The sequence below is a fragment of the Chlorocebus sabaeus genome, chromosome 25, assembly GCF_047675955.1.
Source record: "Chlorocebus sabaeus isolate Y175 chromosome 25, mChlSab1.0.hap1, whole genome shotgun sequence".
Lineage (NCBI taxonomy): Eukaryota > Metazoa > Chordata > Mammalia > Primates > Cercopithecidae > Chlorocebus > Chlorocebus sabaeus.
Window position 1 is genome coordinate 75,648,474 of NC_132928.1, and position 24,841 is coordinate 75,673,314.

At 36.4% G+C, this 24,841-nt stretch overlaps 1 protein-coding gene across 6 annotated transcripts in view; it reads left to right on the forward strand.

Annotated features, from left to right (window-relative positions):
- The window catches only part of RYR2 (ryanodine receptor 2), a 783,951-nt gene that overhangs the window by 651,033 nt on the left and 108,077 nt on the right, over nucleotides 1–24,841 (forward strand). For all 6 annotated transcript variants that reach the window (XM_073011864.1, XM_073011860.1, XM_073011862.1 and 3 more), the window contains 9 exons: nucleotides 117–198; nucleotides 3,301–3,431; nucleotides 7,410–7,730; nucleotides 8,967–9,207; nucleotides 9,591–9,678; nucleotides 12,229–12,321; nucleotides 18,459–18,629; nucleotides 19,723–19,782; nucleotides 23,769–23,903. In XM_073011864.1, the coding sequence (XP_072867965.1) occupies nucleotides 117–198; nucleotides 3,301–3,431; nucleotides 7,410–7,730; nucleotides 8,967–9,207; nucleotides 9,591–9,678; nucleotides 12,229–12,321; nucleotides 18,459–18,629; nucleotides 19,723–19,782; nucleotides 23,769–23,903 (1,322 nt within the window). The remainder of the gene's footprint in view (nucleotides 1–116; nucleotides 199–3,300; nucleotides 3,432–7,409; nucleotides 7,731–8,966; nucleotides 9,208–9,590; nucleotides 9,679–12,228; nucleotides 12,322–18,458; nucleotides 18,630–19,722; nucleotides 19,783–23,768; nucleotides 23,904–24,841) is intronic.

A 24,841-nucleotide genomic window follows, 5' to 3' on the forward strand; every position in this document is an offset into this window, starting at 1 on the left:
TTTTTTATGGATGAATAGTATATAGCCTAAACTTAATAATATATAGCTTAAACTTTCTCAGGACAATGTATAAACAAGTGGGTTTTTCTTTCAAGTGAGATTCTCTTTTTCCTTAGTGGAAGATGTCCAGGTGTCTTGTTATAGAATTCTGACTAGCTTATATGCTTTGGGAACCAGCAAGAGTATTTATGTGGAGAGGTAAGAATTTTTAAAGTTTAATTTTGTATTAATTGCTGCTTCCAGTTTTATAACTATTTATTTCAAGAATCTTCATTTCATAACCTGTTTCCTGGTTATAAACTAAACCGGATTGACCTTTGAAATTCCTTGGAAGTAATTAGACAATCTTTAAACAAAATAAGAATTGATATAATAGAGGACAATGGAGTTATAAAAAGAAAGTAAAACACTAATGGTAAAGACTATACTTAATATGAAGTTTCAACTTAGAGTGTTTGAGTCTTATGAAAGCACCTGCTAGTACAGTTTCTCATTATATATCAGAAATTCAAAGTAAACATGAATATGAGCAGTTATTAAACTTAGTTTTATTTTCTCATGTTCTCAAGTTTCAGGACGGAGTGGTTTGCAGTGTTAAATGATGTGAATAGGTAACATAAGAAAAGGTATCCCCAGTAAATTTAAAATAAAGAGATTACTGGTAACTTCAGTAAGAAGTTTCTGTGAACCACAGAAGAAAAACAGGGAAGTTTTTTTAAAAGGTCAGAATAAATAAAAACATTTTCTGAGAGAAGATTTAATTATGAATAGATATAAGGTCTCCCCAAATTAATCTGTAATTATAATACAATTTCAAACAGAAATTTGCTTTTTATCCAACTTCACAAAATCATTCAAAAGTTTATTTCAAAGAATAAACCCATGAGACTAGCCAACAGAATTTGCAGGGGAATAAAAGAGTAATGAACAGGTACTCATTTGGCCTACCAAATATTAAAACCTATAAAGCTATAATAATTAAAATAGGATGACAGTTGTACATAAAAATAGAAAATTAGATCAATGGAGAAACATAATTGGGTTTACTCTGAACATTTTAGACTTTTTACCTTCATTTTAAGTAAACTCAATTTTCATATTATTTTATAGTTATGAACGATATTAAGGAAGTATAATTTATTGATATGTGACTTTATTTTTGACATGTTGGCTGTTTTCTGTTTTTCGCTAATATATATATAATGCTAGATCTATGTTCATAGATTCCATTGTATTTTTATACTTATTTCCCTTAGCTATATTCTCAGAATTTGGAATTGTAGGTTAAAGGGTATGCCTATATTACAGGATTACAGTACTCATTTCACTATGTTTTCAGAAAATTGATTCCATTTACATTCTCAAGTTTTAGAAGTGAATGCTAATTTCCTCACTTGTTCCTTACTCAGATTATCTTTTTTTCTTTTTCGTGCTTGTGTATGTGATAATTAAAATATAGGATTCCTATTTATATTTTCAAATGCACTTTCCTGATTACTATCTACTTGCTATTTTTTTCATGTTTACCTTGCCATTTGTGTTTCTTTACTTTATGAATTGGCTTTTCTCATCTTGCATCTATTTTTCTATTAATGTATTGTCATGCTGATTCATAATAATGCTTTTGTTTATTAAAATGATTAACCTCTTGCCTATTATTTCTCCTGTTTTCATGAGTTTTAGCATTTTTTTACCTTTATAGTGTTTATATATTAAAACTGTATGCAGATAGCATTTTATGACATGGTAATGTTGAATTTTAAATAATCAAATTTTATGTAATTTTGACATAATCAAATCTATGAATTATTTCATGTATGTTTCTTCCCCTTAGTTTTATGATTCTGATAAGTTTAGACTGCACATTTAGCAGTTAGAATTTCAAACATTTATTCTCCTAGACTTTACATGCTTCCAGTTCCTTATATTTAACTTTTTAATCCTATTGTTTGTATCCTAAATATTTATTAAATGCCAGATGCCGGGGTACAGAAATAAACAAGATACTTCTCTACTCTCATAGGTTTTATATCTGGTGGAGGAAACCAAACCAAAACAGACAAGCAAATTGATAAATATTATAGTGGCAAGGGATAGTTTGTCCTATGAATAATCAGACAATTTACAGAACAAGGTAGTCGAGAATATATCTTTTAGAAGGCGACTTTCGAAGCTTATAACTTTTCTCTATGCAACAGAAAATAGGTAGAAGCTATGTCAGATAGGTCTGTGTCTAGTAGCTTCTATTTTCTCAATGAAGAATGACTTGAGTCCTAAGCCAGACGATGGCTGAGAAAAGACATGTGGAAAGCTCAAGGAAAGTAGAGAATGTCTGGAATGATTATCTCTGAGATAAGAAGGGAATTTGCTAGAAATATATCTGAATGTTATTTCTCTTGGGTATTATGTAGGATTCAACTTAAATTTTTAAAAAATCATCAACCATGTGTAAAGTAATCATTTATTAAATATTTATTTTATTCCCTGATGTAAAATAAACCATCACATAGAGTAATATATTTACTAGATTACATTTAGAATTTCTATTCTGTTCTATTATTTGATTTTTTATGAATAAATCAGTATCATATAACCTGAATTATTAGTATTTAAAAAAATATTTTAATATCTGTTTTTTCAAACCCTCTAATTCCTTCTTACTGCTGTTGCTTTTGTTTTTGTCCTTGTTGTTTTTGCGTATGTATTTATCTGGACAAAATTCGAGGTCATTATTTTAGGTTCTGAACAATGTTTTGGTTTTTGGTGGCTTGGTTTTTAAGTCTTTTTTGTGCAATTAATTTTACAATTATGAAGTGATTGGGGAAAACAAAAAAATAAAATTTCAAAGGTAAGCAAAAGACATTTTGATAAAAATAGATATTTAGAAAAAGTTACAGTGGAACTTTTTCTAAAATATCTAAAAATCTAGATATTTTAACATAAGTCACCCAAAAGAAACATTGATATTTCTGGAATACCAACACAGATTATCAGAATCAGTCTGAGAATCACTAATTGCAACAGAATTTTAAAGTGAATTAATGAAATAAAAGGACTAGTCCAATCAGATATGAGAAAAAAAGTTGACAGATAATTTTTTGCTAATAGATAGTTTAGCTTTTTTTCAAATGGTGAGGATATTGCTATTGAAAGCACATGATGTTTAGCAGTGCAGAAACTGGATTCGGAAGTTAATTCATAGGAATATTATTCCTTTTAGGTTAAACTTGCTAATTGTAATATGACGTTTTTAGTTTCTCACTTGGAAGACATTAAAACATAAGCATTTTCTACTTATAGGCAACGTTCTGCGCTAGGAGAGTGTCTTGCTGCCTTTGCTGGTGCCTTTCCTGTAGCATTTTTGGAAACTCATCTGGACAAACATAATATTTACTCCATCTACAATACCAAGTCTTCACGAGAAAGAGCAGGTAACACAGAAACATGTGCAGTGCTTTGAAATATGAAGCTAAAACTTGATATTTATCATATTGTCCAATAGTGATTTTTAATGAGCTGTTTCAGTTTACTATCTCCAATCTTGTTTGTTCTTAAATGTTATTGTTTGGTATTCTATGTTTTTGGATATTATATTCAATTTCCCTAGTATTTCTGAAAGAAAATTCATTGGATTTCTTCTCAGTTAATGAGCCATAGACAAAACTCTTAAAAATAAGACAAAATAATAAATATGGAAAAAATAGGTTGGTCTGATTTATGATTCAGTTATCTATTATAGTTTGTCAGCAAGGTGTATGCCACTTTTATTACTTAGATTTTATTAATTTATACCTTTAATTATTTCTTTTTCACCAGATATGTCTACCTTATTAGGACAATTTTATTCCATGTGATTTTTTAATAGTTGAAGTTTTTTTCATGAAAACACTTTAAAACATAAATCTGAGAGACACTTAATCAATGACTTTAAATCTGCACCTGGCCCAAGTTTATGTGTCCCTAAGATTTATGTTTCCCTATATAGATAAAGAGAATCTATAGATCCTCATGATTCATGTTGCGTTTAGGAAAATCTGATTATTCACTGGGCAGATAGGCCCATTTTCTCCACTGTCCCAGTTAAGAAAGCTTTTGAACCCTTGCTGATGATTTCAGTGGTTGGACTTTGAGAAGTCATTTGAATTATTAACGAGGATTTGAATTGAGTTGGATATACAAATAATAAAGTGTAAACTAGTTATTCTTCTAATCAGTACTTTCAAGCAATCAAAGCACAGTTCTCATAGCCTGAACACTACAAAAGTGATCTCTTATAGAATGTTTTTCCTGTTTAATGTCTTCTAAGTCTGATAACGTTTATTATATTTTAGTTGTTTTCCAATAGCCCTAAAGAGCTCTCACAGTTTGGGCAAGGATTGTTTGCTGTTCACAAATTCATACCTGTTTATTAGCTTATTTCTCTGTATAACTCATGTTTTTATGGGAACTGCTGGTTATATTGATTTTACAGTGAATTTCATGAAGTAAAGAATCTTTTAATAATTCACGTAATCATTATTTGACTATTCTATATTTCTGACTTTATATAAAACATGAAGTTAAAGAAAAATACATTGAATGTGCTTCGTAATATTTTTCCACATAATTTCCACAATATATTTGTAAGTGGTTAGTGAAAAATGGTTGTTTGAGCTCTTAATCTTCTGTGTAAACATATAAAGGTTGCCTTATTGAGGCTTTTGATCAGTTCATATTTTTGCTATGAACCAATAATGAAGCAGATTTGTTATTTCATTACAGATAAGGAAATACACAAAGCAGATAATTTATCTGCTTACGTTTCTGTAGTATCATTTGCATAACAAAGTAAATAAATTGAATGTAATGATTTCATTTTTCAGTCATTCAACAAATACTTGTTTGTGATGTACACTGTGGTAGATGAGGGAGATACGATACAAAGATGAAGAAGACGATTTTTTTCCTCAGGGACTTTTTAGTGGCAGTCGAGGGAGAAAGATCGATAACATATGTGATAGAATTAAGAATAAAGAGCATTGGGGCCAGGGCACAATGGCTCACACCTATAATCCCAGCACTTTGGGAGGCCGAGGTGGGTGGATCACGAGGTCAGGAGTTCGAGACCAGCCTGGCCAACATAGTGAAACCCTGTCTCAACTAAAAATCAAAAATTATCTAGGCAGGGTGCCAGGCCCCTATAATCCCAGCTACTTGGGAGGCTGAGGTAGGAGAATCGCTTTAACCCAGGAGGCAGAGGTTGCAGTGAACTGAGATCATGCCATTGCACTCAAGTCTGGGCAACAGAGCAATGCACTGTCTCAAAAAAATAATAATAATAAAAATAAAGAGCACTGGGGACAACAGAAAAGGCAGTTTTAGCCAGGAACACCTGGAAAGACTTCACAAAGCTGATACAAGATGAGTCTTGAGATTAGGAAGACTGAAACTCTGCTACATGAGGAGAAACTTCAAGCATTCTAACGTGGTGGAGATAGCGTTCAGGAGAGTAAAGGGTGAAAGATGAGACAATAATAGAAAGCCAGAAAGAGGGGAGGAAGGCTTTTTATGTCGGGTGAGGAGTGGGGACTGTACCAGTGGCAAATAGAATCCTTTTACTGGCTTTCAAAAGGTAAATGATCCGGGCGCAGTGGCTCACACCAGTTAATCCTAGCACTTTGGGAGGCGGAGGCAGGCACCTGAGGTCAGGAGTTCGAGACCAACCTGGCCAACATGGTGAAACCCCATCTGTACTAAAAATAAAAAAAGTAGTCGGGTGTGATGGTGGGCACCTGTAATCCCAGTTACTCGGGAAGCTGAGCCAGGAGAATCTCTTGAACCCAGGAGGTGGAGGTTGTGATAAGCCAAGATTGTACCACTGTACTTCAGCCTGGGCGACAGAGCAGGGCTCTGTCTCAAAAAAAAAAAAAAAGGTAAAATGAGTAGATTTGCATTTCAGAAATGTATCCTGACAACAAACAACAATAAGGAACATGAATAGCTATAAGTCAGCAATTAGAATAGGTGGTAATTCAAGAGCAAGGTGACTGAGCAGGCCCCTTGGACAGCGTGTATGTGTGTTGATTGTGAGAGCTCCTAGAGGGAGAGTCATCTCGTGTGGCAGATGAGGGAGCATCGCAGCCTAGACGTTCTTCCAGGTTTCTTGCCTGGGTGACTGACTGGATAATGTCCCCACCAAGTTAGTGCACGCTCAAGATAGGCTGGAGAGAAAAGGAGAAGTTTAAATTTAGACCCATTGTGTTTTAGTTGTGCTTGAGACATCCAGGATGAGTCAGAACAGTTTCTAAGAAACATGGCTTTAGAGATATTAGCTTATAGCAGAAAGAATGGCCAAAATTGTCTAGATGAACGTGCAAACCAAAAAGAAGAAGAGATTCAAAGATAGATTCCTAAAGATAATCAGCATTTAAAAGTTCAGCAAGGGCCAGGCGTGGTGGCTCACACCTGTAATCCCAGCACTTTGAGAGGCCGAGGCAGGTGGATCACGAGGTCAGGAGTTCAAGACCAGCCTGACCAACATGGTGAAACCCTGTCTCCACTAAAAATACAAAAATTAACCAGGCACGGTGCTGCGTGCCTGTAATCCCAGCTACTCAGGAGGCTGAGGCAGGAGAATCGCTTGAACCTGGGAGGCAGAGGTTGCAGTGAGCCAAGATCGTGCCACCTCCCTGCAGCCTGGCAACAGAGCGAGACTCCGTCTCAACAACAACAACAACAACAACAACAACAAAGTTCAGCAAGGAGGAGAGAGTCAGTAAGGACACTGACAACATTCAGAGGGAGCCAGAAAGGCTGGGCACATTGATGTTAAGAAAGAAGGGAGTTTTAGGAAAAGGGAATTTGGTCAGGGATATGCAATGCCACTGAACGGTTGGAAAGATGAGTTGTAAAGTGTGATTTTGCTGCGCTGTGAAAAGCGGCTTTGTTCCTGCGGACGGAGAGTGCCTGGAAAGCTAAGTAATCCGGGAAAGATTTGAGTATCTGCTGGGTAGGAGGTATTAGAGGGCTGAAAATACAGGCCTGAGCAAGGCATCTGGTATTCGGTGGAGCCATGAGTGGGGGACTTCAAAACGTCCTCAGAGACGGGGAAAGGAGGCCAGTGTGGAGCCAGTACAAATGGCTTATAGGTCGTGAGAGCAGCAAAGTTCGAGGAGGAAATATTTGATACTCTTGTTTGCTGTGAAGTAGGAGGAATGGCTGTTTTCTGGGAGTGATGGTACAGTAGGAACTTGGAGGAAACAGAAGCTTTAAAATAACTGCCTTGAAAAACAGGAGAAGGAGCCAGTTGAAGGCATGCCAGGTCTTGCTGAGTTTTGAAGTCCAAAATGCAATAGTTGCCTGTGGAAATCTGCCATATCATCTCAGTACTTTCTTTGAATATAATCCATTTTGTATGTGTACTTCTCCAGCTCTCAGTTTGCCAACTAATGTGGAAGATGTTTGTCCAAATATACCGTCTTTGGAGAAACTCATGGAAGAAATCGTGGAATTAGCTGAGTCGGGCATTCGCTACACTCAAATGCCACATGTGATGGAAGTCATACTGCCCATGCTTTGCAGCTACATGTCTCGCTGGTGGGAGCATGGGCCTGAGAACAATCCAGAACGGGCCGAGATGTGCTGCACAGCCCTGAACTCAGAGCACATGAACACACTTCTAGGGAACATATTGAAAATCATATATAACAACTTGGGGATTGATGAGGGAGCCTGGATGAAGAGGCTGGCAGGTAAGAATCAGAAGAAGACATTGTACCCCTTCAATCTGTTTTATTTCCAAAAGAATTTTAAATATATAAACTAGAATTTTCCCATCACAATTTTTAATAATATTTTCTTTACTCAAAAATAGGATTATTTGTCATGCTGCTTTTTAATGTAGATAAAAACAGGCATTGGGTGTATTTTAAATAGCTACTACTTTTAAGTAAGTATTTTTCTGACTTGTCAGTCTCTGTAAGATTAATCAATAAACACAGCAGGAAAAACTAATGATTCTATAGCCAGAGACAAAAATAAAACGTTCAACTTTTAGCAATCCACTTTTAGCCATCTGTGGCTAAACCAAAAAATGGGTAAACCAAAAAAATGTAGTCTAATATCTACAATTATTGCATTATTTATATTGAAAAGTTTAAAGCAATCTAAGTGTCCAATAACTAGAGTATGGCTAAATAAGTTGTGTACATCTACATGCCAGAATATTATGTCATCTTTAAATGTTAAAGTTCCAACAATGTTTTATGCCCTGGAAATCCTCATATTATGAAGGGCAAAATGAAGAGGTTTTAGAACGATGAATTCAGAATGTTATATGCGTAATATATATGTATATGAATGTATCTACTGATGAAAACTCCAAAGAAATGCAGCAGTGACTTATTAACTTGGATAGATGATTATGGTTGACTTTAACTTTTCTCTTGTGTACTTTTCCCCAATGCATATATGTTACCTTCAGGGGAAAAATAATTTTTAAAAATGGCCTAATCAAATTTAGAACTATTACTCATAACTATTGTTCCATGTAATCTAACTCTTCCATTGGGCCAAGGATGGGGATAGTTAAAACGAGATAACTGCATGTAGTCTCATGTAGTAATTGTGTAGCAGAGCTTGCTCCTATTCTAAGGGTTAGGGGAAACTTTTCCATTTGAGGATTTTATTTATTGTGTGAAAATGATTTCCAAAATGACTGAAAATCTTTTTTTCCATTCTAAATTAGCTGTCAATCTATTCTAAAAACAAGGAAGATCATTGAATTCAACTCAGTAATCATTTTTTTGTAATAGCAACTATGCAATTAGAGCTTGGACTAGAAAAATGGCTGAGGCATGAGCTGTACCCTTAAGGAAGTCATGTGCTGGAGAAGGAGGCTTTAATCATGTTACAATTATAATTATAATCTCTCATCATTTTAATGAATGGTTGTACAGAGCAGAATACTAATATTTGTCTTTAAACAGTGTTTTCCCAGCCTATAATAAATAAAGTGAAACCTCAGCTCTTGAAAACTCATTTCTTGCCGTTAATGGAGAAACTCAAGAAAAAGGCAGCCATGGTGGTGTCTGAGGAAGACCACCTGAAAGCCGAGGCCAGGGGGGACATGTCAGAGGCTGAACTCCTCATCCTAGATGAGTTCACCACGCTGGCCAGAGATCTCTATGCCTTCTACCCTCTCTTGATTAGATTTGTGGACTATAACAGGTATGATCAAAAGTAATTTAGTGATTTCCCCAATTCAGTGATAACCTTTCTTGGCTCACATGTCCTTCTTGAATCGCTTCATTCACTATTTGGCCATGAGCTTGTTGGTAATTATAATATAATTAATTGTTTATAGGTAAGTTAATTTTCGGCTTAAAATTAAAACGCCTTAAAATCAAAGTTGGTCATTTCATTCTGATTTTGCATGTAAAAGTTAACAGTTTGACAGTTATGATGTTTAAATTTTTTTCTAATGTTACAGCTCTATGCTGAAACCACCATGAGCTCTGTGGTCAGTACATTTAACTTTAGGAGGGTGATTTTTTTTTTTAATTAACTTTAAGGAGTAGCTGTGAAACCGCTTTATTTATTATGTGATGCAGGGCAAAGTGGCTGAAGGAGCCTAACGCGGAAGCAGAGGAGCTCTTCCGCATGGTGGCGGAAGTGTTTATCTACTGGTCGAAATCCCATGTGAGTGTGAAAATATTGACAGATCACATCTACTGTTTGATAGGCACCTGCCTACTTGCCTCCTAGGTTTCATGTAACAGTTGAGGAGAGAGAATAGATTCCCCTGAGGAGTTTGAGGGAATATAAACCCTCTTTTGAGTTTTGCAATTTATCTTCTTAAAAAAATCACAGGAATTTTTAATTGCACTCCATAAACATATTTTCAATTTGCCCCTAAATTTTAGACTAATATTGACGTTACATAAATATGTACTATTTTTACTATTTAGCTTTCCCTATCTCTTGGCATTGTGTTCTCTTAATATGCAGTACTCCGTTTGAGACGTGCTTAAATAGACTAGCAATTTCCAACAATAACACACACTCGTATTACTTGTAAAGGTACTGCTTCCATAAATTTGTTTTATCTTCACACACTTTACATCTATAGGAATTTAGTTTGGCTCACATTTTAGAATCTGTTGGCTTTTAAAATAAAGCTTCTTTCTACTGACAATCCTGTTGATAGAATTTCTAAAGGATGTATTTGGTGAATTTTCACTATTTTGTGTAGTGCAAGTGGAACTATACATTTTTAAATCTGGAAAAGATTTTAATCATAAGAATTGTATAATATTCTATCATAAGAATTGTGTAGTATTCTATCATTTATTTTCAGTAACTAGCAGAATATAGGTAATTCAGCATTGATGATTATCCTGAATTATTTTAAAAGTTTAGAATTTTTATATCAATTATAATTCTATGTCACTCTGTAAATGGGAGACAGAAAATAAAAATAAAAATTTCAACCTCAGTTTTATCATCTGAGATATCTTACCAGTTTACTTCATCAGACTGTAAAATATTATGTGTTCAAATCAAATTACTTTGAACACAATATTTTTAAATAAAGTATTCACATTTAACATTTGGGATAATAAGTATTATTTATTGCCTATATCTGAGGAGTCTGTCAGACTTAATAGGAAACTTTATATAAAAACATACATTAAAAACAATCACTCAGAAAGGATATATGAAATAATCATTTCTTAACATGCAAATTTGTATCTTCACAAGGATACAAATTTATTTATCCTGTGTAACTCACGTTTGGGGGATGCAATCGATCATCCAAGGTATTATGAAGGAAAATTCAAAATCCACTCTAAAAAGATAAATAGATTAGATATGTAGATAGACAGACAGACAGACTGATAGATAGATAGGTATGCATGCCCAGTGACAGGTGGGAACATTGCTTGACTTCAGGAGTTTGAGGCTACAGTGCCCTATCATTGCACAGCTGCATCCCAGCCTGGGTGACAGAGCCAGACCCTGTCCCTAAATACATACATGAATGAATGAATGAATAAATAAATTCCAGAAGAAATCAGTCCATTGTGAGTTGCCAAAGAACAAAGATGAATTTTTGCTTTTTGCCTCTTGTTTTTCCTGTTGGGTTACTTCACCTAGAATGCCTAATGGGAAAATAGGGGGAGCCCAGGAAAAAATTACTAAAAACTGCATATCTTTGCGGGTGCAGTGGCTCATGCCTGTAATCCCAGCACTTTGGGAGGCCAAGGCAGGCGGCTCACGAGGTCAGGAAATTGAGACCATCCTGGTTAACACGGTGAAACCCCGTCTCTACTAAAAATACAAAAATTAGCCGGGCATGGCAGCGTGCGCCTGTAATCCCAGCTGCTGGGGAGGCTGAGGCAGGAGAATGGTGTGAACCTGGGGAGGCGGAGCTTGCGGTGAGCTAAGACTGCACTCCGGCCTGAGCGACAGAGCAAGACTCTGTCAAAAAAAACAAAACAAAACAAAAAACTGTATATTTTTATTTGAAGAACTGCAAATCTTCAGCTTCCTCAATCATTAAAATGCCGAAGAAGTGTCTTTAGATTTAGGTACAAGATTAAAGTTTGGAACAAGAGTATTTATCATAATCAGTAGGTTTTCAGATGAACGACTAATCATACTTTCAAGAATAAGCAAAAATATCTGAATATGTACTTTTGAATCTCATGGGCATATATTAATATAAACATAAATTGGCTAATGTGTTATGTTTTTCCCCAAATATTTAAAGATAAATTGATTTTGCTAGTCATTTTATGTTCCCAAATTAAAAGGGAATAAATAATGATATGGTATTTTAAAAAGAGGTAAAAAATCTGACAGAATAGAAAGTTACATCATAGTTCTATGCGTCCTTGGAAAGTCGATGTTAATTAATCTTAGGAATCAGTATATGCCTTTCACCAGCTAATCAGGGGTTTGAATATTCATGCTATTCCTTGGTAAACGTGTGATCTTGGAATTACATTTTCTGAACCTTAGTTTTCCCATCTTTGCAATGTGCATATTCATATCTAGTTCACAGAACTGTTGCTCCCAGCCAAGTACCCTCATTAGATACTCAAGAAATACTTGTATCCTTTTTTGATGTTTCTTATTTATCAAATTAATACTTATCTCTGTAAAAGCTTGTAGGTTCTGTGTAACCTCTAATTACAAAGACTTCTTTAAGTGGTTTTAACTGAAATTTCCTTTGCAACTTCTCAGAATTTCAAGAGAGAAGAGCAGAATTTCGTTGTACAGAATGAAATCAACAATATGTCTTTCCTTATTACTGATACGAAGTCCAAGATGTCCAAGGTATGACTATAAACTGTTTCACTCTTCTAGAAAAAATCTGAATGTGGCTTTCATGAATTGACCTTCTTTTTTTTTAGATTTTCGAAGATTTGTAACTGGAATCTGATAGATTTGGTAATGTTATAAATTGGTTAAAACACACAAGCTGTTTTAAGGTTACCGGAATTTGTTTGAATCAGGCGTGGTTAAGACATGCAGACAGGAAATGACTGTCATGAAGGAAGACATTTCTACTGACAGATCCCTGGAAACAGGAGGCATGCCAGCCAAGCAGGGCCGTTGGGGAGAGGTCAGGGTTGGTCAGGAGGCAGAGAAAGCAAGGAGAAGACGTGGGTGAGAGCTTGCCTCATGGTCTCCACTGGAAGGAATGGACAAGGCATGGCAAATGGGTTTCTGATTGGCTAATCTGAATAACTTTCAGGGGCTCCACATCAGAGAGGCTGTTCTTGGTTGCCTGGTACCTAGTCCCAGAGTGATTAGGGCAGGAGGATAGTAGCCCAGAGTATAAGAGCCCCATGGGGGAGGTGGGGGTCAGTGTGGGCTCTGGATTAGTTGATTTGTATAGAAAAAGCAAGCTTCCCGGACCAAGGAACCCATTTCCTTCTCTAGGAATTGCCTAACCACGGGAGGGACTGCTGTCTCCCCAGGATTAGCAGTTCTCCAAGATGTCAGAGCAACAGAATAAAGACATGCTTCACACACACACACACACCACACCCCACTCACAAAATTATCAGTCAGTATAATGTGTGTTTAACACGTCAACACTATGTATCCATCAAGTGTGAATGTTTGTGTGCTTATGTGTACCAAATAAACAGACCTCAAAATAAATTCGCTGCATTATTTAAAAGCCACATGGACGAATTCCAGGTTCTCACACATGAAGTGGGAATTATCTTTCCAGATTTTTATTTTCTCTATCGTATTGGGGAGGGGAGGAGCTTCCATTTACAGCATTTTTAAAGGGCTTTGTATATGTAATTCCTGCTAAATGAGAAATAAATATATTACATGTGGTGACATTTGGCAGCCAAATGGCCAAAGACCCAAAAATGAGTGGTACTCAGGCAGAGGAAATTAACCTCTCCTGACTCAATACATTCTGGCAACAGAGTAGCTTGGGTACACCCACTCCACTGACCTCCAGAAGTCACCCGATCCTCAGGCCTGCTCTGTGATCTGCCACCAGGGAAATAGAATGGCATTGCTTGATAGGCCTAGTCTTGTTTAGAGTTTTGAATGCCATGTGTTTGACCTGACAGCACATGAACTAGAAGCTAATGCCAGGAGAAGTCTGTGTATTCCTGTACAGACATCCTTTTCCTTCTTTTCCATCACTTGAGTCCAGTGATTCTCAAAGATGCTGTCAAAGCCCTGCACATTGTAGAACGTAGAGTGAGACATCCATAAACATTGGCTAATAGTAACACAGTTTAGTCTTATTTGCAAGAAGAAAAAAGGGAAATAATGGATAAGAGCCTCTTAATTTTAACATTTCTGACCCACATATTTTCTCAAACTAAAAAATTGAGGTTTTTTTTTTTTTTTTTTTTTTTAAATATATGACTTACAGTACTCTGAGACAAAACGTATAGAAAATGATAGTAATTCTCAGGGCTTTGGGAGGTTGAGGTGGGAGGACTGCTTGAGGCCAAGAGTTCGAGATCAGCCTGGGCAACATAGTAAGACCCTATCTCTACAAAATATGTTAAAAAATTAGCCAGGTGTGATGGCACACACCTGTAGTTCTAGCCACTTAAGGAGGTGGAGGTGTGATGATTGCTTGAGCCCAGGAGTTCAAGGCTGCAATGAGCTATGATCACATCATTGTATTCCAACTGGGGCCACAGTGTGAGACCATCTTTATAAAAAAAAAAAGAAAGAAAGAAAATAATAGTAATAAAGTTGAAATTTTTAGAAATTACTGATTATACTTAGCTTCTTTATTTTTAAAAGTTTAGAAAAATTATTTGTAGTTTTATATCACGTAAGTATAATACACTTTTTTTTTGCTTGAAATAATGTTTCCAGTTCAAACAATAGAGTCAACACATTCATGTTTTATACTGTTTTGCTCAAGAAATCATGATGTCCACGTGTTTCAGTATGTGGATAGATCTGAGAGTAATTGTGTCTGCCATAGAAGCACAGGAACTGCAGTTTTTCAGCATTATTGGGGGCTCTGTGAACCTGGATGGCATGAAGGACCCAAGCCTAGTGCCGAGAGTGGTTAACAGGAGGATTGCCGTAGGTGTTACCTATGAGGCGGAGTGGATGCAGAATTGTTTCCCCCATAATGCTGAGAAGGGAGAGATGCCGAGTGCTTCAGGGATTCTTGTAACAAGATCTCAAACCATCTGCCTGAGGCATCAAAGCAGCAGAGAGAGCCGCCCTGCAGAGTTCTCAAGGACAAAGGAACTCCTTTCGAACAGGTTTAGACCAAATGCAAGTAGAAACAGGAACCAGAGGACAAGTGATTCCTATCAGTCTTCAGTCAGTCACTCAAGCAAGGGATAATCACTGTTTGTATGCAGTGCCAGTTCCAAAACTATTTTCTAAATAGAAAATAGATTGAAGCCAGCAGGCCAGTCTAGAATATGGTGATCCGGGAGAAGGGACCTCATTTTGACATAGAGCAAAAGGTACATAGCTCACAAGGCAGAGAGAGGCCAGTGCATAGAAAATTGGCCATAAGGAAAGAAAGTGACCACCTATATGTGGCATGGAAATCCTCAGGGATATGTGTAATGGTGGTGATCACTGTGAAAAGTGGACCTTAGTTGACTTTTACTCAGTATGTCAGTTTGCATATGACAGAGCTATAAGTATTATGATGCAAAAGTAACCCCGGTGTTTGCTATTACTTTCAATGGCAAACACTGTGATTACTTTTGCACCAACAGAATAGCATATGACTGCTTTCCCTACAGCAAAGCCTTTCTCTTTCTGCTTTCCCATGTGCCCTCTTAGCCCTTGGTTTCTCCTAGCAGGGCACGTGGCCCCTTGTTCTGCAGCCCATGTGTGACTTAGATATCTGTCCCTAAAGGGCAGGAAACATATGCCATTCACTTGGTAACTCTAAAGCTCAATGCAGTGCTTGGTGCCTAGTAGCTACCTAATTAATACGGATGAAATAAATTTTGATTTTAAAGAATTTGTAAATGTGGTCATTGGGCTTTTAAAAAATGTATCTTATTTTACTTTGCATTTACTGACTCACTGTTGCAGTGGTACGAAATCCACAGTGGCACCATATTATATGGTTAGCATTGCTGAAATTTGTAATAACATGTTTGAAATTTTCCTAACTTGTCTTATGAAACTTGGGGTTTTTGTAACTTATTTTAAAAAACATAGACCAGGCCAGGCACGGTGGCTCACGCCTGTAATCCCAGCACTTTGGGAGGCCGAGGCAGTCAGATCACCTGAGGTCAGGAGTTTGAGACCAACGTGGCCAATGTGGTGAAACCCCGTCTGTACTAGAAATATGAAAAATTAGCCTGGCGAAGTGGCGGGCACCTGTAATCCCAGCCACTCAGGAGGTCGAGACAGGAGAATCGCTTGAACCCAGGAGATGGAGGTTGCAGTGAGCCGAGATTGTGCCATTGTACTCTAGCCTGGGCAACAAGAGTGAAACTCCGTCTCAAAAAAAAAAAAAAAAAAAAAAGATAGATAGATAGATAGATAGACAGACAGACAGATAGATAGATAGATAGATAGATAGCATTTATTACAGGTTCTCTGTGTTTATTTGTGGGTGCGAGAAAAGGTGGATTTTGCCTATTGCATTATACAATTGTATTCTATTTTTTCCTTAAGATTTCATTTCCTGTTGAAATCACAGGCCTTGGACATTTAAAGCTAGGCTTATTTTTATAATTACTATAAAATACAAAAAGTTATCTTTTGTGGGTTTTTTTTTTTTGGTAGGCTATTTCATTGTAGGAATATTAGAATATTTTTTGTAAGTTCCCACAGAAAGGTCCTGTGAAACCGATTAAAACTGTGCTTCCCGTTCATAATGTGGTAGAGGAAAGAGCTTGGCTTTCAGAGGCAGATCACCCTGGAGTGCTGACTCTGCCACTTCAAAATCCCTTCACTCATCTTAAACTTCACTGTTGGTAGCAGCAAAATGCTTGTCATGTTGCTTACCTTGATGGAGGCTTGTAAACATCAGAATAATGTGTGTATTGTGCCTCGCAGATTGTAGGCATGCAACAAATGTTAACGGATATGAATTGTAGTAACAAATTGATAAAGTTAAAATGCAACTGGATATCTAACAATCATATAGTTAATAAGTACTTAGAAAACGTATGAGACAAAGAAATTGATGGCATAGTCAAAGATGTCAGAGGTAAGTGAAGATTTGAAGAGGTATTGAAAAGTGAGTCTTTTCTAGATGGGTCACGAGGAGAGACGGTGGTGGAGCCTGCTACTATCCCATTTTATGCAGCCATAGCACTGCTTTTGCTTTATGCAGCCATAGCACTGCTTTTTTGAAAAAGTGTCTGTTTGATGTCTTTCTTATTTTCCTGGTCCACTATTAAATTTAAGGCTATTTTATGTGAAATTGTTACAATCATGTTTGTATGTTTGTGGGTGTGCGAGAGAGATAGAGAGGAGACAGAAGCAGAGGTTGATTGATTGATTGATTGATTGATTGAAGAAAGGGCTCAGGTGGCTGGACGCGGTGGCTCACACCTGTTATCTCAGCACTTTGGGAGGCCAAGGCAGGTGGATCACGAGGTCGGAGTTCAAGACCAGCCTGGCCAAGATGGTGAAACCCCATCTCTACTAAAAATACAAAAAAAATTAGCCGGGCATGGTGGTGGGCACCTGTAATCCCAGTTACTTGGGAGGCTGAGGCAGAGAATTGCTTGAACCCAGGAGGCGGTCACTGCAGTGAGCCGAGATCGCACCACTGCACTGCAGCCTGGTAACAGAGTGAGACTCTGTCTCAAAAAAAAAAAAAAAAGAAAAAAGAAAAAGAAAAAACACTCAGGTGATTGATTTAAGAAAGGGCTCAGGTTATCCCACTTCCCTTCTTAAATATGCCCACATATGGGCCATGTTATTACATCTTCATAACTGATCCAAATTGCTGTATGGTGACTGACTTGTTTCACTACTTTTACTATCCTAAAAATACCTTTCAACCTCTTGCTATGATATATTTTACCTTCTGTTAAGTAAAACAGATCATTTGTATATTAAATTCTATTTTGTTTTTTTCTCAGTAGCCCAAGACTATTACAATGTATTTATATTTGTAAATATTAAAACATTTTTCTTTATCATTCCATTATCATGGAACTATGTTGCAAGTTTGAATTCCTGCTGCCAAATATTCGACATGCACAAATAAGTGGATATGGCACAATTATTTTCATTTTGACATTAGAACATGCCCTCTTGATAGAATACTCATTACCCAGTGAAAGTTAGACTCTGTCATTTAAGGTGACCCTGTGTTGCTAGCATAAGCCTCAAAAACATCATGAGAGAGCCCTTGAGTAACATGGCAGTATTCAATTGTAAACTGGTTATCCAGATAGTCCTGAGTATTTATGAAACTCCGATGAGTATATTACTTCTATTTCTATTCTATTAGACAGGGACTGAGGCTCTAAGAAGACAAGTTTGCAGACTGTATAAAAGGAAAATGCATTTTGTAATTGTTCTAGATATATTAGATCACACACACACACACATACACACACCATATACATGTATACATATTTCAAAGCAAGCATTTGTCAAAGGAAAAATAAGCCCTTTATTCTTATATTTCTTTCTTAAGCATTGAAAATTAGAAAGCACACAATATCTGAAATTACTATAGAATTTTTATATATTTATCTGCTTCCCTAAAATTACAATTTTCATTTTTCTTCTAAAAATTACATGGGAATGCATACCAGTGAATTATAATAGGAATCTGAGGGTAGGACTTAAAATTAGCAAAAGGTGCTAAGATGGGAAGAGAAAAATTATTCTCAAGACAGGAAAATTTTCAAAACTAGGGAGCAGCAGAAAATGAGGAAGACGAAGTGACAAGTTAGAGAAGAGTCGTAGTGGTTCTACATGTGAGAGAAGCAGGTTCAGATCCCAGCACTTCTCTTGTTCCATAGGCAGCTGTTTCTGATCAGGAAAGGAAGAAAATGAAGCGCAAAGGAGATCGGTACTCCATGCAGACCTCTCTGATTGTAGCAGCTCTGAAGCGCTTACTGCCCATTGGGTTGAACATCTGTGCCCCAGGGGACCAGGAGCTCATTGCTCTAGCCAAAAATCGATTTAGCCTGGTAAGTCTCCTTTTCATCCCAGCAGTAATGATCGTCTGACCTCCAGACTCCCAGTGTTTGATTCCTTTGTCTCACTGCCCTGTGTCAATATTTCATTTGCATGACATGTTTTATTAAGCAGGTTTTCTAGACAGGTCCCAAGACTCAAACATAAAGGCCGCTTTTTTTTTTTTTTTTTTTTTTTTTTGAGGCTGTTTTTATTTCTAAGTTATGTTAATCACCTCCGGGGCACATTCAAAAACCAAACAGAAAAGACACAAACCAATCTCCGCTAGTGAAAAAAAATGGATTTCATGTAAACTTCTATAGAAAGTTTGTGATGAGAAGTATATTCAAATTTATGAAGGGTGATTTTTCAATGTTAGAAGCATAATATATTGTGCCAACTGTGGGTAGATAAGGTGTTGACTTTTAAATCAGCTGCTGTTTTCCTCTGCAAGATTTAAGTTCTCAAGATTTTACAATGTCCTCTAAGTTTCTGTTCTTCATAGCTATGCAAATGAGGATGCAGTATTTTGCACACTGGAATTTCTATTTTATATTTATGTAAATTGGAGGACATATTCTCCATTCCACATTGAATCACTGAAGCTCGTCACTGTACATGCAGCATTTGATATTCTAAAATGAGTGAATTGAGGGGAAGCTGTGGGAGTGGGCTGCATCACGCAACTCTATTGGCAGTTCTCTAGAGTTTGAGTCTCAGTTGCATTTCCCTCACTATTACTAGGTCATGGAGGATGTTATTAAGGGCTAAACTGACTTTGTGGAGATTTGGAAGAATACTGGAGATATACTTCTATTTCAGTCCTAGAAAACATGCTATGCCCTCTTCTTATTATGAATTGGAAACTTGATTCCATTGAATTTTAATGTCCTTACTGTGGAGGTAAAGCAGGTCATTACCTTGCTTCTGGCTACAGCAGTCTCAAGAAATTATTTGAATGAGAATGCCCCAAATTTGTGGCATGTAATTTTATAAGGATGTTTCTTAGACATATACTATTTCAAAAAAGGTTTGGATTGTTTCTATTGACTTGTGACAGTTGATGCAATATAAGACTCCTTTTAGGTAACATATATTTCTTGACAGAAAGATACTGAGGATGAAGTACGAGATATAATCCGCAGCAATATTCATTTACAAGGCAAGGTAAGCCAAATTTTATTCTTAAGCCACATTTACTATCTATACATTAGTTAATCTCCTTTAAAATAGTACTACAAATAATGTTACTTTAAACATTAAGGTAATAGACGTATTTTAATTAGTCATTATCCTACTTGCAAAGCCTTTTGTATTAAAAATTCTAAAGATATTAAATGATATTTTTTAAAGAAAATTACCAGAGATGGTCAAATTTTGGAAAAAATATATATCACCATTTGAAATACAGATCGGATGTATTCTTTTGATAGATGGGTTTTAGGGTCTTTTGGACATAGAGACAGGTGTCTATAAGAAAATGCTGGCTAGGCACAGAGGCTCACACCTGTAATCCCAACACTTTGGGAGGCCGAGGCAGGTGGCTCACTTGAGCCCGAGTGTTTAAAATCAGCCTGGACAACATGGCAAAACCCCATCTCTACAAAAAATACAAAAATTAGCTGGGTGGTTACACACACCTGTAGTCCCAGCTACTTGAGAGGCTAAGGTGGGAGGATAGCTTGAGCCTGGGAGGCGAAGGTTGCAGTGAGCCAAGATCATGCCACTGCACTCCAGCCTAGGCAACAAAGGGAAACCCTGTCTCAAAAACAAAAAATTTACATGGAGTGATCAGTAATTAAAAATATATATATATATAAAGAGTCATTAGTCTATAGGTGAATCAGGCCATTCTTGCATTGCTATATAGAAATATGAGACTGGGTGATTTATGAAGAGAAGAAGTTTAATTGAGTCACGGTTCTGCAGGCTGCACAGAAAGTGTACCATGGGCATCTGCCTTTGGGGAGGCTCCAGGAAGCTTACAATCATGGCAGATGGTGAAAGAGAGGCAGGCATCTCACCTGGCAGGAGCGGGAACAAGAGCAGTGAGGAGGGAGGTGACACACACTTAACCAGATCTCACGGTCTCAAGGACAGCACCAAGGGGATGCTGCTAAACCACTCATGAAAAATTTGCCCCATGACCCACTCAGCGCCCAGCAGGCCCCATCTCCAATACTGAGGATTGCATTTCAACATAAGATTTGGGCAGGGACACAGATCCAAACTGTATCAAAAGGCTATATCGAAATTTGCAGCAATAGCAATAAATGAGTTTACCTAAGGAGAAGAGAAGAGTGTACATTTAGAATAAAAACATGGATGGAAATCTATATAACACCTACTTTTTAATGGTGGGTGAAAGACTTGTTAGAAGTAGTTTTGGCAATCCAGTGACCATTTACTATTATTTGGAAATTTTTGTATATCAGTGAATAAATTATTCATTTGTTTATAAAACCTGTGATGCAGTTTTAAAAGTCAAGCTGGTATTTTGACTCAGCCTGTTGTCTTCTATTCTGGTGTCCCTTCTCAGGGTTTTTTTAAATTATGAAAATATGCGAATGTCAAAAAGTAGCAACAACAATATAATATATGCCTTTCTGGGTATTAAAATGTCTCTTTTCAAAGATCCAAATCAAATTCTTTTTAAATTAGCATTTTAAAGAATAATATAAAGGTGAGACATGCCTTTACCATATTCACAATGCACAAGTATTTATTTAGAGCAAATTTCATGTGAAATTTGATGTGTACTCAGTTGTTTACTAACAATTCTTTGAGAGCGAGATTAATTACTATTAGAGTATGATCTCTTTTCAGATAGCCAGAATAATTTGAACATTTTTTTAAAAGCTTATAAAGCTTCTATTGGAACTTCAGAAGAAGAGTTTACACTACAAACATTTTTCCCCTTTAGGGAGAGACATTAAATGTTTTTACGTCCATGGGTATTTGAGAAGATGAGGTACCCCATGAAAGGGTGCTGGGGATCCCCAGGGGACCCTGGACCACACTTGGAGCACCATTATCTAGTTCAACAGTTACTGAATTAGGGACAGAGAGTGCTCAGTACCTCTTCAGAGGAGTCTGGGCCAATCTCAAGAAATGGTCAAATAAGGGAGTTTATGATTATAAGCAGAAAAAGGTTTGTCCATTATATTCTAAAGGTCACTTGTAAGAATACTTTGGACGGTTTAGATGACATGTTAGGGAGAGAGGAAGAAGGAAGAGAGCAAAAAAGAAAACATTGATGGTCAATATTTCACCTCCAAATGAATAAGACCTGAAAATAAAGAGGTAATGAATAAATATTCATGTTGTCGTTTTATTCTACACTCTCTTACACTAGGAGTTGAGCAGGCATATTGAGATACACAGATTTTCAAAAAATGATTTTTTTTATTCCTAACTTCTTGAATACATTGTCTTGAAATTATAGGGCTATTCATCCTGAGGCCAGAGGAGTAATTTTATGTTAGAATAAAGATTCTACTTTATTAATTATGTTATATATTAAATAGAACTAAGAGTACAGATTAAAACCTGTGAGTATCAAACATAGTCCTCAGACTTAAAAAGTATATGGATGAAAACATTTTATTTTATCAAAGGATAAGTAGTCTTTACAAGTCATTTATATACAAAGCTCTATCTGTCTGTGTTTGCCTGTAGATGAAAGTTTTTGACATTTTGAACTATGCACTCTCAGTCTGGGAGTTGTGAAGTTTTAGATGTTTTCTATTTCTGCTTCAAAACATTCAGTCTCCCATTTCTAATGGAGATTCTAAAGTGGAAGAAAAGACAAGGGGATTGCTTTGTCCGTTTTTTGTTTGTTTGTTTATTTTTTGTTTTTTTGAGATGGAGTCTCACTCTGTCACCCAGGCTGGAGGGCAGTGGCGCAATCTTGGTTCACTGCAACCTCTGCCTTCTTGGGTTCAAGCGAATCTCCTGCCTCAGCCTCCCGAGTAGCTGTGATTACAGGCATGCACCACCATGCCCAGCTAACTTTTTGTATTTTTAATCGAGAAGAGGTTTCACCATGTTGGCCAGGCCAGTCTCAAACTCCTGACCTCAAGTAATCCACCTGCCTTGGCCTCCCAAAGTGCTGGGATTACAGGTGTGAGCCACCATGACTGGCTGCTTTGTCCATTTTTAATAACATACTTATTGTATATTATTTCTTTGAACTGATATGTTCTATCCCTGTGAAGTTGCTTGCTTTTGTCAATTTCTATGACTTATAATAATGTTTCTAAAAAACATGAAGATTTCATATACATTTTTCACCGAGGAAATTTGATGGTATTGAAAAGTGAAATGTGTAGACTCCTTTATGATGAGTATGATTTTAACAACCTCTATTGATTTATATAATTTAAGATCTTTGTCTCAGCGAAATTGAACTCTGTTGTAGAGTCCAAATATTTATAGGTAAATGCTATCCTATATGCTTGCCGATAAAAGTAAACATAGAAATCTTTCTACAATTAGACTGTGAATGGGGAGGAGAAAGAGCGAGGGTAGCCTTACCCATTTTGTTCTCCAATTTCCCACTCATCCTTAAGCCCTAGTTGCAACGTCTTGTGTTAAGGGAAATCTCCCCAACCACCAAAGTGTAGGATAAATCTAATGGTACTTTATATTTCATTTTAGTAGCCCTTATCACAATTATAAATATTTGTTTAATGTCTATCTTCTCTAATAGATGATAAATTTCATGATGACCAGGACTTTATCTATCTTTCTCTCTTAGTATTTTTGATTTTTAATAATTGTACATAGTTAAGGTGTCCAACAGGATGTTTCAGTATACATAAACATAGTGACATGATTGATGTAGTGAGACAAATTAGCATATCTATCTCCTCACCGAGTTACCTTTTGTGTGTATGTGCTAAGAGCTCCTGGAATCTACTCTCAGCAGATTTCCAGTAAGAATTGCAATGTTATTAACTGTAATCACCATGCTGTACATTAGATCTCCAGACCTGTTCATCCTACATAACTGCTGCTGTGCGTCATGTTTTAACTAGTAAACACTGTAAAGCCCAATAAATAATGGTGGGTGGACTCTTCCCATCTTGAGATTGTAACCTTGTCTTTTAGATTCCCATCTTCCCATTGTAACCTTTTCCTTTTTCCTGCAGTTGGAGGATCCTGCTATTAGATGGCAAATGGCTCTTTACAAAGACTTGCCAAACAGGACTGATGATACCTCAGATCCAGAGAAGACGGTAGAAAGAGTATTGGATATAGCAAATGTGCTTTTTCATCTTGAACAGGTCAGGCTTTGTGTCAATTCAGTCATATTTGCCTTAGCCACATACAAATATTTTAAAAAGAGAATGTGTGTTGATTTGTTAACTATGACCCAAAAAACATATATGTTCAGCATATTCGTTCTAAAGAATAAGAGTCAGGTGTGCTTAGTATTTCATGAAGACAATTTCTAAGCTTATAATTCTTGTAGCAATATATAGATTATATATTTTAGGAGATCCTGGCTTTTGTTTTATTGCCTTTTTTCAAATATTTCTAAAAATATTAGGATTATGTATTTAAAGTATTCTAACCAAAAAATTCAGGAGTTACATCTGATTTCAAATACTTTATACGTACTTCATTTTTTATTATTGCTCATAAAAACATGTATGAGATATTATCTTTTATTGGTTTAATATTTGAAATATTTTCTTTTTTATCACTTGTTTAACCTTGCCTTTTATTAGGTATATTTTTGAGCTAATTTTCTCTGAAATCAGGAACAAATTACACTTAGAGAAAAACAATGCATTGATAGATATTAAAATCATGTAAGAAAAGTGTTTTTATAAATTTTTTCAGTTGTGTCCTACTTTACAAAGCTGAGTTTGATATTCTTATTCATTACCTTTGCACAAGAATGTGTAAAACAAGAATACTTGAAACATTATCAATCAGAGGGTCATATTTTTATAGAAGGGATCGCCTGGCTTAGGTAAAATATCTGCGACACAGAGATATATTATCTATTTCTCATCAAGTCCATTCAGCAAAATAATCACATAGTGAAGAAGCTCATTGTAATCTGACCATTGATCTGTCACAGGGCGCTTATGACAGATCATACTGTTGATGACTTGGTTATTTTATACCAAATATGAAATAATAATAAGAGGTCGTATGCCATCTCAGGAACTTTGCCACCTAAATATGTGTGTGTGTGTGTGTGTGTGTGTGT